The sequence below is a fragment of the Sinocyclocheilus rhinocerous genome, unplaced genomic scaffold, assembly GCF_001515625.1.
Source record: "Sinocyclocheilus rhinocerous isolate Xijiao unplaced genomic scaffold, SAMN03320098_v1.1 scaffold1716, whole genome shotgun sequence".
Classification (NCBI taxonomy): Eukaryota; Metazoa; Chordata; class Actinopteri; order Cypriniformes; family Cyprinidae; genus Sinocyclocheilus; species Sinocyclocheilus rhinocerous.
The window spans coordinates 55378-71632 of record NW_015657977.1 but is presented as its reverse complement, the minus strand read 5'-3'; the positions used below and the strand labels follow the sequence as shown (position 1 = coordinate 71632).

At 37.2% G+C, this 16255-nt stretch overlaps 1 protein-coding gene across 2 annotated transcripts; it reads right to left on the bottom strand.

Annotated features, from left to right (window-relative positions):
• Positions 1-3375: 3375 nt before the first annotated feature.
• Positions 3376-9279, bottom strand: LOC107721967 (glial fibrillary acidic protein). Of its 2 annotated transcripts, XM_016530198.1 has the most exons (9): positions 8783-9279; positions 6292-6352; positions 6114-6209; positions 5436-5597; positions 5136-5261; positions 4774-4994; positions 4641-4684; positions 4470-4555; positions 3376-3671 (listed from the first exon to the last, which is right to left on the bottom strand). In XM_016530198.1, exons 1-9 carry the CDS (start codon positions 9277-9279, stop codon positions 3630-3632), a joined length of 1335 nt encoding a protein of 444 aa, XP_016385684.1. In that variant the 3' UTR covers positions 3376-3629. The 2 variants fall into 2 exon arrangements, with proteins under 2 accessions (XP_016385684.1, XP_016385683.1); XM_016530197.1 differs by lacking the exon at positions 3376-3671 and having other exon boundaries at positions 4189-4555; positions 8783-9272.
• Between the last annotated feature and the right edge of the window lie 6976 nt (positions 9280-16255).

Genomic DNA, 16255 nt, shown 5'->3' with positions numbered 1-16255 from the left:
GACTTTCTACTGAGTGTCTCATGCCCATATTATCCTTGGATCCAGAAATAAGTCAAGCTGCCTAATGATTTATATCTTAGTGCAGTGTTTAACTTGGAACCTGTGAAACATCCAGATGCTATCAGACTATGCGTCACACATTGTTCTAAGTACTCCCTTCCAGATATCTAAGATGGTGTTTGCCGTTAACACTTCTTTAAAGTACATCAGTGAGGACAGCGTGTAATTATGCCTCTCAGTTGCCCTTGTTCCAGAGTTGCCACGCTCCAAATGACTCATCCAATATGCCCCAATTTCTTCACATAGGACTCAACTCAAGCCAAGTTCTGTCAACTCAATGCCCCCCTCCATGAATGTCTAGCATTGCTGTGAAATGTTTTAGTGACCTCAAAGTTTGATGTTCTGAAATGACATTTTATTTCATAAGTTTTGATTAGGACATTTGTTGGCACAGTGTTTTTGAGGATACCAAGCTGGCAAAAAAATGTTCCCAGATTGCGCTAGGGATATGTTTTGAAAAGTCATATTTCTCAGTATAAAAGGTTTTCTATATACACATGGGGTCTGGACCATCAAATTCACTTTCTGTCCATTCCATTAAAAGAGTTATTTTCAAACTGTGGGTCACAGAAAGTGTGAGAATCGACCCTTTTTACATTTCTGAGTTTGGAATGCAGTAAAGTATAGTGTGGTTAACTTCTAAAAAGTTACATAGCGGACTATAGCAAATAGTATTTTTTTAATTTTAATTTGCTCCAACAATTGCGTTTCCACGACTTTCCAAAAATGGCATGCAAAAACAAACAGTGTGGCCTATGCAGCCCAATTCACAAATGAATGACTCTTTTTAGTAGGTTATTTTAATTAAGTGTTCAAATTTACACTGAATCCGTTTGACAAATCTTTCAGATCGGCTAATGAATCAGCATGCCATTGACCCACATACTGAACGTCAAGTTCGATGTCAGTACGTCTTTACATCAATAAAAAGGCTGCTCTTACTTGCTGTGCCACTAGGAAAACAACAATTTATTCTCTCTTTATCTGTATTCCCCAGTCATGTCTTTATTGAGTTTTTATCCTCATTTTTATAGGTTACTATTAGATAAGTTAGCCTACACAAATGCAATTTAACAAGGAAAATGCGACATTAATGTAAAGGGTGTTCTTTTTTTCATGTCAGAAGACCAATTTCTGTTCAGAATGCTTTATTCAGAATGCTGTCACCTTGAATTTATGCATTTTAATTTCATTGCCCCTACACTCTTAAAAATAAAGGTGCTTCACGGTGCCATAGAAGAACCTTTTTGTCTAAATGGTTCCATAAAGAACCTTTAACATCTGAGGAACCTTTCTGTTTCACAAAAGGTTCTTTGTTGTGAAAAAAGGTTCTTCAGATTACAAAAAGGTAAGAAAGAGATGGTTCTTTAAAGAACCATCTCTTTCTTACCTTTTTGTAATCTGAAGAACCTTTTTTCACAACAAAGAACCTTTTGTGAAACAGAAAGGTTCCTCAGATGTTAAAGGTTCTTTATGGAACCATTTAGACAAAAAGGTTCTTCTATGGCATCGCTGTGAAGAACCTTTTGAAGCACCTTTATTTTTAAGAGTGTAAGTATTCACTGATATTGCAAGTAATGAAAGGAGTTCTGTATTTATTATATAAATTCTCACTTCTGAATATTGAATACTCCTGATATCATATACCCTTTCTAGACCTAGAATGAGTATGTGACTTTACACGGGCCACAAAGAATTTGTCGTTATGTACTTGAGAGTGAGAGATTTCAAGATTTCAGGGTGAGAATGTTCTTTGTCTTTGAATTTCATTACGTTTGCTCTACCTATGAGGGATTCATTATCTTGATATCCAGGGCATAGAAACCTTATATAGGAGCAAACCTAGTTCTACAGTAACTTAACTGCCCTATCAACATACCCTTACAAAGACAGCGCCTGTAATCCCCTCTAACCAAGTGTGGGATCCACACTCTATCTGTCACATACCTGTCACTCTAACCTTCTGCCCCCTTGACATGTTCACATGTGACAGAAGACCACTGTCACTTCCTATCTTGTTCAGTTTTAAGTCATTATTAGTCAGTCAGAATGCATCAGCTGCAATGCGGATGAGGTTGTGTTGAGAAGTCCTCTTTTATCCACCTTATTTTTAACGCAAGAGCAGATGTGGTCATTTGTAAATTGAATGTGCGAGACTTCATGTGTCATCTGCTTTTCACTTATTTTAGCTTTACAAAAACAGTCAGTTATGCTGCTTCATATTGCAAACTGGTATTTGTTATCATATAATTTAAATTTATTATCGTAATCATAAACACACTGGTTTGTAGCACAAAAAGTTTAACTGTTTACTGCACTTTACTATTCTTTTAGTTGTTGTCCTTCTAATCGGACGTCTCGCATATTCACAGAAAATAGCTTGCTTCCGCATTGCAAAATAAGGTGGATAAGCTTATAAACAGAACACATGCTACATGCTAAAAATTATTTTTTATTAGTATCAATATTAGCCACCACAATAAAGTGACGTCCAATTCAATATGCAACAGTAGTGTATTCAGTGTTCAGTGTTACCTGGCAGTATGATTTTTTTTAGTAAAGGTATGGTCAGATTAGTCAAACTGCAGCTAAATTTTGCATAAAGTATGAAGGTCACACAGAAGTCACTTTCAAACCAAGCAGCTTCCTGTTGGTCAGCGCAGTGCATTCATGTTACAAACCTAAGCACAATCTGCATGGGGAACTCCTCACAAATTCCTAATGAAATGAGTGGAATTTGCAGAAATTTCGCCGATCAATGGTAAAGGTGACTGTACCTTAAGACAATCAATCGGACAATCATGTCAGATGTTTACATAACAATGAGTTCAGTAAGATAATGTTTTTTGTTGATTAAAATGTACCATTAATATGTTTTCTACAGGTCAATTAACAGTCAACAAGCATTTTAACCTGGGTCCAAAGAGATGCTTTAGTTAGCTACTGTGCAAAAACATTGTGCATACACAGTGAAAGTGGGAAAATGTGGGGTAAAATGTTCATATAGCACCGCTGACAAAATCCATCATCCCTTTAAAACTCTCACAAAGATCTTGCTGTTACAGTTTCCTTTTGCCTTACCTTAACACTGACCATTCAGATTCAAAATCTACCAGTTCCAATCCTGTTCTTCTTTATCTACTTAAAGAATACAATACATTTCAGAATTTATTCTCAACAGTTTGTGCTTGACAAAGAAACTATATTCCCCGTGCACCCGCTCTGACCACTAGCTACATCTTGTTCTACTTTCTACTTTTACTTTCTCATTTGTCCAACCATGAATTTTTATGGCACAATCAGTGAAGACTAGTCTAATATCATGCAAATTACATGAAGGGTGCAGATAAAGAACAGATAAAGAGAGAATCCCAGGGAGAAAAAGAGATCAAAGCGTAGTTGCTTATTGCTTATAGTGGCTAATATAACTGAATATAGTTCCTAGGAACTATAGACACTAGGAGAGAATGAGCAGGGAAAGTTGGCAAGAAATCACATATTTGATCACAGCATCCAGAAGCATTAGTGATGAACTCTTCAGTTGCATCCAATCCCGTGTCTAAGACTGATTACGGCAGATCCTTCCTCTCCGTAGTGGACTCTTTAATGATCTTTGAAAGAGAGATTGCATAGGTTCATTTTAGTTAAAACAGAAAACAATGCACACATAAAAAAAAACAAATCTGTAATGCAGAGATGCCCAGGGTTAAAGTTGGCTGATTTAAGTATAAATCAGTTATAATGACCTTTCATTTGGCCCACCATGCCATAGTAGTGGGGGAAAATAGAACACAAAAATGACACTGAAGCATATCTTCATTTATAATTGATTTTTTATAAAAATTTTTTGCATTGAAATCTAGAGAATCTAAGTGAATTTGATTGAAACATTAACTGCAGTAGTTAACATGAACTAACAAAAAAGTACTTCTAAAGCATGTATTAAACTTAATGTTAATTTTAACATTTACAAACACAATATTCAAATGTAAAGTTCTGTTAATATTATTTAATGGACTAACATCGACTAACAATGAATAGTTTTTATTTTTATATTTTATTAACTAGCGTTAATGTTAACTAATGGGACCTTATTGTAAAGTGTTACTAAAATAATGTAGTGTTGGATATAATGCAGCATTTACTTTTGGCCCATGATCCTCATTCAAGTTTGATTTTGGCCACCTCTGTTGTAATGCAATGTATGAAAGAATGAATGAATCAATTAATAAATGAACCAATAAATAATTGAAAGAATTGATCATTTAATTCTGTTGTGAGATTGTTGGGGGGGAAATGGTACCATCAGTTGATGATGAAGTAAGTGTGTATTCATGTAAAGTGGATGTTAAATACGTTTTTTTTTTTTTTTTTTTAAAGATTGATGAAGAGCGCCTCCTAGTGTTTACCTCTCCATCACGAGTCTCAACAGTTCGCACAACTATGCTCCTCTTCACATGTGCCTCAGGAGTCAGCTTAGTGTCCAAGCTGATGTCTAACAACAACACACACACACAAATTATTAAATAATAACATTTCATTTATGCAGGAATCATCAACTGGATGATGAATTTACTCACCTCTAAACTGTAAGTTGGTGAAGTTCTGCACCGGAACAGTGATTCTAGAAGAGGAGGAAGATATTCATTAAATCATATTTGAATTAATTTCATCCAATTATTGTGGTTGATGCAATTTCTCTACTCTCCTCACCTGCTTTCCTCTCCTTCGAGCAGCTTCCTGTAGGTGGCAATTTCAATGTCCAGAGCCAGTTTGACATTGAGCAGATCCTGGTACTCCTGCAAGTGTCTGGCCATCTCCTCCTTCAGCATCTGGATCTCATCCTCCAGACGGGCCACAGTGTCCTGGTAACCGGCCGTCTCTATGGCGAATCGCTCTTCCATCTCTCGCAGCTGACGCTCCAGGGACTCGTTCTTAAGGACAGCGTGAGACGTTTGAAATAGTTTTGAGAGGATGATGACTTTGCTGTCAAGTACTGTGCTCTACAGTCATGGGTGAAATTGTCTTTGTTGTTGTTCTGAATAAGTTTGGTGACAAGATTGGTAAATACTTACAGATCCACGAAAAGATTCCAGGTCACAGGTCAGGCCCTGAATCTGCCGACGATACTCATTGGCCTCTTGCTTAGCTTGTCTCAGAGCCTCTGCGTTACGGTTGGCTGCATCGGTCAGATCAGCAAACTAATGAAATAAATTATAATAATAAATTATTTATCTATTATTAAAAATGGTGTAGAAACAAAATTTTATTATATAATATCATATTATATTATATTACAAATAAAATTTTGCACTTAAAATCTTCTAATCAAGAAAATCCTCTAAAGAGGATGCATGCGTGTGTGTTCATGTAACCTTTGAGCGATACCACTCCTCAGTCTCCTGCATATTGGAAGTGGCCATGGCCTCAAACTGAGCTCTGATCTCCTTCAGGGCAGTGGTTAAGTCTGGCTTAGACACATCCAGATCCACATGAACCTGTTGGGCCATCAGCTGCTCCTGCAGCTCCCTCATCTCCTACACCGAGCAAAGAAGAGGGGTGAAAAAGTGAAAGAAGTTTACACATGAATATAATGGTGTCTGAACTAATCTGATCTTTAGGACTGAGTCTGATAAGGTTGACAGAATCTGATATAGCTACAAATAGCCAGATTAAATTAACATATTTAAGACAGATATGCCAGTTGGAGTAAAATCAGAGGAGACAGGAAGTGAAGTGAACAGATGGAGGTAGAGTGGAAAGAGTGCACTGTAAAAAACGACTGTGAATTTAACGGTAAAATACTGTAAAAATGCTACAGTAAAAACCTGTTAAATGGTTAACGGTAAATTCCCCTACTATATACAGTGAAAAACTGTATTGGACATTACATGTAATTTTACGGTAGTATATTAATGAAAATTTAAGTTAAAACCGTAAAACCTAAAATGTTGCTACCGTATTTTTTACGGTAAAATTCCGGCAACTACAGCTGCCGGTTTTTTACCGTAAATTTGATGGAATTTTTTTACAGTGTGGGAGAGATAACACACCTCCTCATGGACCTTCTTCAGGAAATTGATCTCATCCTGCAGAGCATCAATCTTCCTCTCCAGCTGCACACGGTTCAGAGCTGCTTCATCCACATCCTGGAATCAAAAGTGAAATTCATGATAGCAATTTGCTAACTTATTCATGATACATGAATGAGACGAATGGAGTGTTCCTTACTTGTCTGAAGGTGTTGAGGTTGTTTTCTGTTTCTTGCCGTAGAGCAGTTTCATCTTGAAGTCTGGAGGACGCATAAGAAAACATATCTAAAAAAGGCTTTCTACAACCAATAGTGCACCACATATTCAAGATTTGCAGGACACAAATAACCCCCAGAGAGCCAAGCATTGATACTGATGGTGCGTTTTCTTCTTTTCCCTCTTGAAAGTGTTTTTAAGAAGTCATAATATTTATTCGATTTTTTTGAAGCCTTCATTTAAAACCTTCCCAGCTAGGAGGCCGTCATTGACTAACTCATGAAGACAGTCACTTGTCTCCTACTGATACTCTTTTAAATTTAAAATTATATAATTATTTATATATATTTATTTATTTAATATACTTTCTTTTCATCAGAGAGTCCTGAAAAACGATTTATCACTGTTTCCACAAACACATTCAGCAGAACAACTGTTTTCCACATTGATAAGAAATGTTTCTTGAGCAGCAAATCAGCATATTAGACGGATTTCTGAAGGATCATGTAACACTGAAGACTGGAGTAATGACGCTGAAAATCTGTCATCACTGGAATAGATTACATTTGAAAATATATTACAATAGAAAACAGTTATTTAAAGCATAAGAGATAGTAAGATCACATAAGATGGTAAGCATAAGAGACTCTTACCGTAATGGTTATAGTACTGACTAATAGACTCCCCATAATCCGCATAACATCACACTATATGCTCTGATCTGTGAATTTCCCCTGCCCTCATAGTGTATCCTGATTAGTTATTTATGATAAATCAGTTGTAATGAAAGGCTCACAGTGGAGGTGACACATGATAGTGTGTTGAGACCTGCAGCAGGGGGTTGGACAGGGTTCAATGGATCACTCATGCATCATTAACTGCTCACACCCACTGCAGCTACTGCTCTTTCCCACGGGGTGGAGTAGATGCACTTCCTTTCATAAACACCCTTCTAAACTGAGCAGCTACACCTGACACATGAGGTCTAATATAAATCAATACAAAAAATTCCAAACAGTGTCTAGTTCGAGCATACAAATAAAAGTAATGCATGTACATCAAAAATAAGCACTTTGAATTTGGATGCACAGCTTAGTCCTAATGCAACTTTTATTTTTGTGTATTGACTTGGTTTCTACATTCTTATTTCACTTAAATGTTACTGATGTTTCATCAAATATGAACAGGGAATTAAATAGAGAATTGCAAGTGATTTTTTCCTGTCAGCTCTGTTTGAAGAGATTCTCATAAATGTTTTCATGAATCAAATTTGGTCTCTGAATGATCTGGTATGGGAAACACGCCGGTCGCTACAGAGTCTAGTGAGTTTAAAGGTATGAGATTTGGAATTAGATAAAAAATGTGTTTTTTCTCTAACAACAGGACATCTGCACTGGGAGTGTTCAAGCCGAACTGAGGCATTGTGCCCCTCACTGCCCCCATACCACTCAGCGAATCAGGCTTTAGTTTGAAAGGAGAGGCAGCATGGGAATAAATGAGAGTGAAATGGGGAGCCTCTCATTGAAAACGGAGTTGGGGTGCTATAAATTCACACAGTAACATTGTAGTTGTAGCAGTTTTGTACTGATGTGGAAAAAAATACTAGAGGTGCTGCAGTTGTTCATTCTTAAGAGATTCTTTACCCATATTAGAGCTGTTCTTAAGGGCAGGCTAATGGATGGCATTTCTTGGACATGGCTATTGACCTTTTTTGTGACATTGTTCTTCTTGCTCTTAGAATTCTTCATGGAATGTGTGATATCTCGACCCCAGCTAGGCACATCTACTCATATAAATGATCTGACTGACTTGAATGCAATGCAAGTCGCTTTAGATAAATGTGTCTGCCAATTGTATAAATGTAAATGTAATGTCAACAGAAGTTACCTTGAAGATCAAAGTTTATAACATTCTGTTTTAAAAAAAAAAAAACGTTATTTCTTAGCTTTTATATTAATTTACCCTATCTTGCTCTGTATATTCTTCTTTTAAAAAATAAAAATATAAACGAATTTTGTCTTTGCAAAATTCTATGCATTTATTTATACACGTTAATAATATTCTATGCATGTTTTGAAAAATTATTAAATCCTTATTATTATTATTATAAAATATCTGCAAGATATATAACATTTGGTTAAATATATATATAATGTTTAATTTCACAATTTATATATTTATATGTTATTATATTATTCTATTTATATATTCTATTTATTTATATATTATATTATATAATATAAACTAAAATACACACATATAATATAAACTAAAATATATCTGGTTTAAATATATATGATTTTTAACTCACTGTTAAAATACATTTAGTATTTGTTTATTTATTTTAGCTGTTTTATTATATTATATTATATTATATTATATTATATTCTTTATTTATTAAGTTGCATTCAATATCCACCTAGTTCAAAACTCTGGGAGGGCACTTTAAATGGGCATAACATATCTGTCCTTACCTCTGTTTAAGAGTGGCCAGGTCTGAGGCCAGGTTGTCTCTTTCGATCTCCAGTCTGGCTTTACCAGCGTTGAGGCCGTCCACCTGCCTGCGGAGCTCCCTCAGCTCCTCCTGGTAGATGTCCCCCAGACGGCTGGGCTCCATTCCCCTCAGCTGGTTCAGTTCCGCCACCAGCATTTTGTTCTGCTGCTCCAGGAAGCGCACTTTCTCGATGTAGCTGGCGAAGCGGTCGTTCAGCCCCATCATCTCCACCTTCTCGTTGGTGCGCGTCTCCCGGTACTGGGCCTTCAGCAGGGTGTCTGCAGAGAAGTCCAGCCGCTCCCCACCCAGGGACAGGCGTGAAGTGGACAGGGTGATGGGACTGGAGGTGAGGTGGCGCGGGCTGCTGTGGAGGGACAGGCGGCCCGTGCTGAAGCGGCTGGTGACCCCCATTGATGGGGAGCCGCCTGAAGTCCCGAAACGCTTTCGGTAGGATGAGAAAGCTCGCTGGGTCTCCATGCCGGAGGAAAATGAGATCGAGTGTGGGCGAACTTTGGGTTTTTATAGAGAAGGCGGGGGAGAGAGAGGGGGTCCAATGGGGAGGGCAAAGGCCAGGGGGAGTGTATGTGAGCCCGGAATTGTTTGTGCTTGTCCACCCAGTCTCCTGACTGCCTCTTTTCACTCTATTATGTCTGTGTCTCTGGTGTGGGGTGCACCGTGTGTGGGGAGGGGACACAGTCAGTCAGAGAAAATCCAATTCATGCCACTACTGGAACACAGCACACACAGAAACAGACTGTGATGGCACTGCTATTTGACTGTTCTGTCTCACCCCATAAAAAAAGTGGTGCTTTGTACCTTTTCTGAGTTAATTTGGAGTTCCTCTGCTACTTGGTCAGAGTTTTTCTGTCGTTCCAAGAGGGGTTTTAATGATGTCACGGAACACTGGGGTGATTACCTAATTCTTCGTTATAAAAAGGGTCTGCCGCTCTCTTTTGTGCTGATCTGGGAACGTCACACACATGCTTTTCAGCACCACTGATTCATCTGTTTACCAGAAAAATCAAGTTACCAGAAGATTTGACTCATTTAACTTTATACAACTATTAAAGGAACAGTTTACACAAAAATACAATTTAAGTCATCATTTACTCACCCTCATGTCATAACACCAAATAAGATACTTTAAAAAATGCCTGAGCTGCTCTCGGCCATACAATGTAAATGGAGACCAGGAGTTGTCAAGCTCCAAAAAAAAAAAAAAAAAAGAGCACTTTCAAAGTCATTGTTGTTAACTAAAACTAATGCTATTAATTGAAATAAAGCTGTTAATTTTTTACATAGAAAATATGCATAAAAATGTTTAAGTAAAGCTACTAAAACTGAAATAAAAAATAATTTAAGCTAAACAGTAATATTGAGAAGCAAATAAAAAGATAAATTAAATAACAAAATTACTAAAACTGAAAAAAGCTATTTCACATGATTAATATATACTATAATTGTACATAAATAATATTAAAATAACACTCATGAAAGTAGACAATATGTCTCGTCTGCTGTATTCCACGTCATTATACAATGAATCTGAAAATTCAAAGAAATATTTACTGAAAATCTTGCCAGATGTGGAACATTTCTACTGAATGGGAGTGTAGCTCAGACATCTTGCTAATTAATTAATAATAAATAAGTATAAATGCTAATTAATTGTTGCTAATTAATTTATAAATAAATAAGAATAAATATATTTTATTTATACTATTGCTGAAGTGCAAGAGAAAAAGTACAGATGGTTTTGATAAATGGTTTGGTTCATGCCCCATCAGCAGTCTACAAAGTAGTAGAGGAGTGTATGAAGGCCAGAGAGACCCACAGCCAGACAGAAAACAACACACCCACCGATGAGCTCACCAGCAGCCAGCACTGATGACCAGCAGACTGCAGGATTGTTATGGATGGACGCCCAGATCCAGTGAGAAAATGCTATGTTGGATGTTAGGAAAAGTAGTAAAGATATTAGAAGTCAATTATGGGGCATAAATTCACATACTGTAGAGGAGAGTGGGGTAAGATGTGTCAGTGGGTCAATTGTGCCTCCCCATAATTTAAGGAACTGTGCACAATGTTTGCCAAGCGAACATGTTTAGAAAGCATTATATTATTATATCTAGCATGGTATATGAGGAAGTATAGAGTTTTTTGTATACTACATTACAAAAGCTTCGAATCAGTAAGATTTTTAAAATATTTTTGAAAGTCTCTTATGCTCACTCTAATGCTAAGGCTGCATTAATTTGATCACAAATGCAGTAAATAGTAATACTGAGAAATATTATTACAGTTTAAAGTAACTATTATATGAAAACAGTTATATTTTAAAATGTAACTTATTCCTGTGATGGCAAATATATATATATGACTACATTATTTTAAAGATCTGTTCCAAATCTGCTGTCAGTTAAGGTTGATAAAAGCATGTACAAAAGTTTTAATCAACTTAGTTAAAAGGCTTTTCAATTCATTTTTTATTTCAGATATGTGAATTGAAGTGCAATTTGCACAAGCAGTACAGCAAATACGAATATCATTGATGTTGGATTGGAAATATTTTTCCCTCAAGCTGCAGCTGACATTCCAAAAATGTTTTTAAATGTCATGTTTTCCTGCAGGCTCAAGACTCATAGACATTGTAATTTTGCCCCAGGAAAATACTGTACTTTTACAGTATGTGGAACAAAGCTACCTCATCTAACAGGTTCTGAATCCCTCAATAAAAAAATCTCAATAAATATTTTTCTGAATAAATGATTTCCACTTAATATGTTGCTTATTTTTACTAAAAATCTGTAATAAAATCTGTAAAATCTGTAATAAAAACAGTCACACTAGTTTGGGCATCAATTCTCACTATTAACTAACCATTAACTATGACTTTTGCCTCCAATAGTGAGAATTGGTCCTTAAAACAAAGTGTTAAAATAATATTAATATTACTACTACTACTACTAATAATAATAATATTAATATTAATAATAATAATAATATTTAATATAAGTATCTTTTAAATATATTAAATATTTATATTTATAATTTACATATTTAAAGATATAAAAAACAACTGTGAGGACAGAGCAACATGTCATATTTCCCTGCAACATTAAGACTTGGAATGTAGGAATGTAATCATAGACATATTTCTTTTTAATCATTCTTTCCTTGAGTTCCATAGCAAGCCAAACCTGTTTACTCTCAAAATGACTGAACGTGTGAACTTGAAAGCATTTTACATATTATATATATATTTAATATATTTCAGAACACCACTATATATACATATATATATATATAGTATTTTTACAAGAACAATGTAATTAATAGGCTATTCTATTTATTAAAACCAAGTATAATTCTAATCAGTTTAGTGTTTTTAAGCATTTTACATTTATTCCAAAATAATAACCCAGGGCAGTAACAATTTAAGCTATATATTTTATTTAAACAATTATATATTTTATTTATGAACTAATGTTCAGCTGTTCTTTTTAATAATAAACTTATTTTTGGATCATCAGTCATCAGAGCTCGGTAAACACTGGTCACAGATGTGGAGACATAGGCCTACCTTTAATTTCAACAAGCTGATTGCTCACTAGAAAAAATCATCTCGGTTATGTATGTAACCTTGGTTCCTTGAATAGGGAACAAGATGCTCCGAAGCCATCACTATGGGAACATCTTCAGTGTGACGATGTCTGAAGCCTTTATACCATCACACCATTTTATTGGCCAGTAGCGCTTAGCACTGCCCGAGAAATACATCTCGTATGCTCATACCAGCATGCTATGTGCAATTTCATCAGGTTTCTATGTACGAAGGAAGCACCTATCGAAAGGTATGTGAAAGGCCGGCGACCCAGCATCTCGTTCCCTACTTAGGCAACCAAGGTTACATATGTAACTGAGACGTTCCCTTTCATAGGTTCACTCTACGCTGTGAAGCCGTCAATATGGGAATGATATACCATAATGCATTCACGTACCTGAAGATAGCTCTCAAGACTGTAGAACTTAATAAAAGTGTTCGGATAGGACCATCCTGCTGCAGCACAAATATCTTCCAACAAAGAGCCCTTAAAAAGAGCCTGAGAAGAAGCCATTCCTCTAATGGATTGAGCATGCACACCTAGAGGCGAAGCTAAGCCACGTGTCTCATAGGCCACAGAGATAGCCTTAACCACCCAATGAGACATTCTCTGTTTGGTGATGGCAGCTCCCTTGTTTTTACCGCCAAAACATACAAACAACTGGTCAGATCTACGCCACTGGGATGCGCGGTCAACATAGATTTTGCAACGCCTTCACCGGGCAAAGACTAGGAAGTCGCACATCACTTCCAGTCCCTGCATTAGAAGGGGAAAAAGCCTCCAAAAACACCTGCTGGAAGCGAAATGGGGTCGAAACAACCTTAGGAATATACTCAGGCCTAGGTCTCAGCAAGACTTTAACCAGCCCCGTTCACTCTACGCTGTGAAGCCGTCAATATGGGAATGATATACCATAATGCATTCACGTACCTGAAGATAGCTCTCAAGACTGTAGAACTTAATAAAAGTGTTCGGATAGGACCATCCTGCTGCAGCACAAATATCTTCCAACAAAGAGCCCTTAAAAAGAGCCTGAGAAGAAGCCATTCCTCTAATGGATTGAGCATGCACACCTAGAGGCGAAGCTAAGCCACGTGTCTCATAGGCCACAGAGATAGCCTTAACCACCCAATGAGACATTCTCTGTTTGGTGATGGCAGCTCCCTTGTTTTTACCGCCAAAACATACAAACAACTGGTCAGATCTACGCCACTGGGATGCGCGGTCAACATAGATTTTGCAACGCCTTCACCGGGCAAAGACTAGGAAGTCGCACATCACTTCCAGTCCCTGCATTAGAAGGGGAAAAAGCCTCCGAAAACACCTGCTGGAAGCGAAATGGGGTCGAAACAACCTTAGGAATATACTCAGGCCTAGGTCGCAGCAAGACTTTAACCAGCCCCGGGCAAAGTCCATACAAATAGGGCTGATTGAAAGAGCCTGCAGATCCCCTATTCTCTTAAGATACGATAGAGCCACCAAAAGGACCGTCTTCAGGGTCAAAAACTTCTCTGACACTCCAGACTCCAATGGCTCAAATGGATGGCCTGCAAGACCTTCCAGGATGATAGATAAATCCCATGAAGGAATTTGTGCAGGGCGGAAAGGCCTAAGCTGTCTCAACCCTTGCATGAAATGGGAAACCAGGGGGTGACATCCAACAGAAACACCTCCCGTGGGCACATGCTCAGCAGATATGGCTGCCACATGAACTTTAAAAGTGGCAGAGGCTGCCCCCTTCGGAAAAAGGACTCTGCAGAAACTCCAGTATTGAACTTACAGGGCAATGAACTGGGTCTAGGTCATGTCGCCTACACCAAGAGGCAAAAATCTTCCACTTAAGGGCATACAGGCACCTTGAAGAGGGGGCCCAAGAGTTAAGAATAGCCAAGAGAGCAGGCAATGCATAGTAATGCTCAAAGCAAACTGCCTCGAAAGTAGGTCCACTCCCAGGTTCAGCTTACCTGGGACATGAACCGCTCTGATTGACCGAAACTTGGTCTGCGCCCAGGTACAATTCAGGTACGAAACCACAGTCATGTTGTCCGTCCTGACCAATATGTGACAAACCCTCAGATAAGGTAAGAACTGTCTGAGTGCCAGAAACACTGCCAGCATCTCTAAACAATTTAATAATGCGAAGGAAATGGAGTGAAAAGCCTCTGCGGGTCATCATAACTCTCAATACAATTTGTGAACATTTGAGGATCCAGTGCCAGTCTGAACAGAAGAACACAGTATTGGTAAGCTTTGCTCTTAAAGGAGAACCTGAGGAACTTTCTGTCTCTTGGCGATCTGCTCTCTAATTTTGATCTCCACTATATATGAGCAATATCACTCGAGTACGAGCTATTGGAGGCAAAAGTCATAGTTAATGGTTAGTTAATAGTGAGAATTGATGCCCAAACTAGTGTGACTGTTTTTATTACAGATTTTACAGATTTTTAGCAAAAATAAGCAACATATTAAGTGGAAATCATTAATTCAGAAAAATATTTATTGAAATTTTTTTATTTAGTTTTTTAAGTGCCTTATAACATTTTCTCTATATACTGATGAGTGTTTACATTTTAAATTCGCTGATTAATAACTGATAAATGATTCTTCATGCATAACAAGGCTCTTTGTAGACTGGACAAAGAGATGTTCCTCTGCGGGTCATCATAACTCTCAATACAATTTGACGCTGTATCCCTTTACAGTTCCTACTCTCATAAAATACGTGCACTACATGTTGACTTTTAAACCTCATTTAAAAACCTTATTTATACCTTTTAAATATCAACAACAGATATTTCAGCACAATTAATGTTTTTGCGCTGAGTATTATTAACTTCGTTGTCTCGTCTCTACTGTGTTGTTCCGTCTGTCTGACGCGCGTCCACGCGCCCGCCGCGCCGGCGCTCATTCAGTAAAGATTTACTATCAGAACGGACTTTTTTGCCAAAGTGGAAGTGTTCGCGTGAATTTGTTACATTTACAGATAAGGATATGACCGTGAACTGAAAGTTTTTGCGCTGAGGACGAACATGCATCTGTCAAAGCGCAGGACAGGGCAAGCCTATAGCCTACGCCATACGCTAATGCGTTAGGTTAAAGCTTAAAATAAAGAATTCTTAAGTTTTGGGCAGCTTGGATCACGTACTTCTCCTGCAGCATCTCATTCTGTTTCCTCCACTATTTTTAGATGCATTTTGTCCATAATGCGCTATTCAGTGCTGTAAATTGACGCGACCGGCTGAAGTTGGACGTGCACCGTGGGCAGACCCGACTAATCGATAATGAGAATCGTTGTCGATTATTTTCATTATCGATAATAATCGATTTTATCGATTAGTTGTTGCAGCCCTAAATACAAATATTAAAGATCTGTTCCAAATCTGCTGACAGTTAAGGCTGATAAGAACATTGTAATATTGAACGTTACACCAAATATAGTACATGTACAAAAGTTTTAATCAACTTAGTTAAAAGGCTTTTCAATTAAATCTTATTTTATATATTTGAATTGAAGTGTCAATTGTACAAGCAGTACAGCAAATACGAATATCATTGATGTTGGATTGGAAATATTTTCTCCTCAAGCTGCAGCTGAAATTCCAAAAACATCTCAGTTTTTTTATTTTTTTATTGTTTAAATGTCATGTTTTCCTGCAGGCTCAAGTTTCATCTACATTGTAATTTTACCCCAGGAAAATACTGTACTCACAGTATGTGGCACAAAGATACCTCATCTGACAGGTTCTGAATCAGTCCTTATCTGACAGGAGATCTACAGATTTTGATTAAAAATACTTACTTATAAACTAGGGTAACACTTTGTTATAGGGACCAATTCTCACAATTAA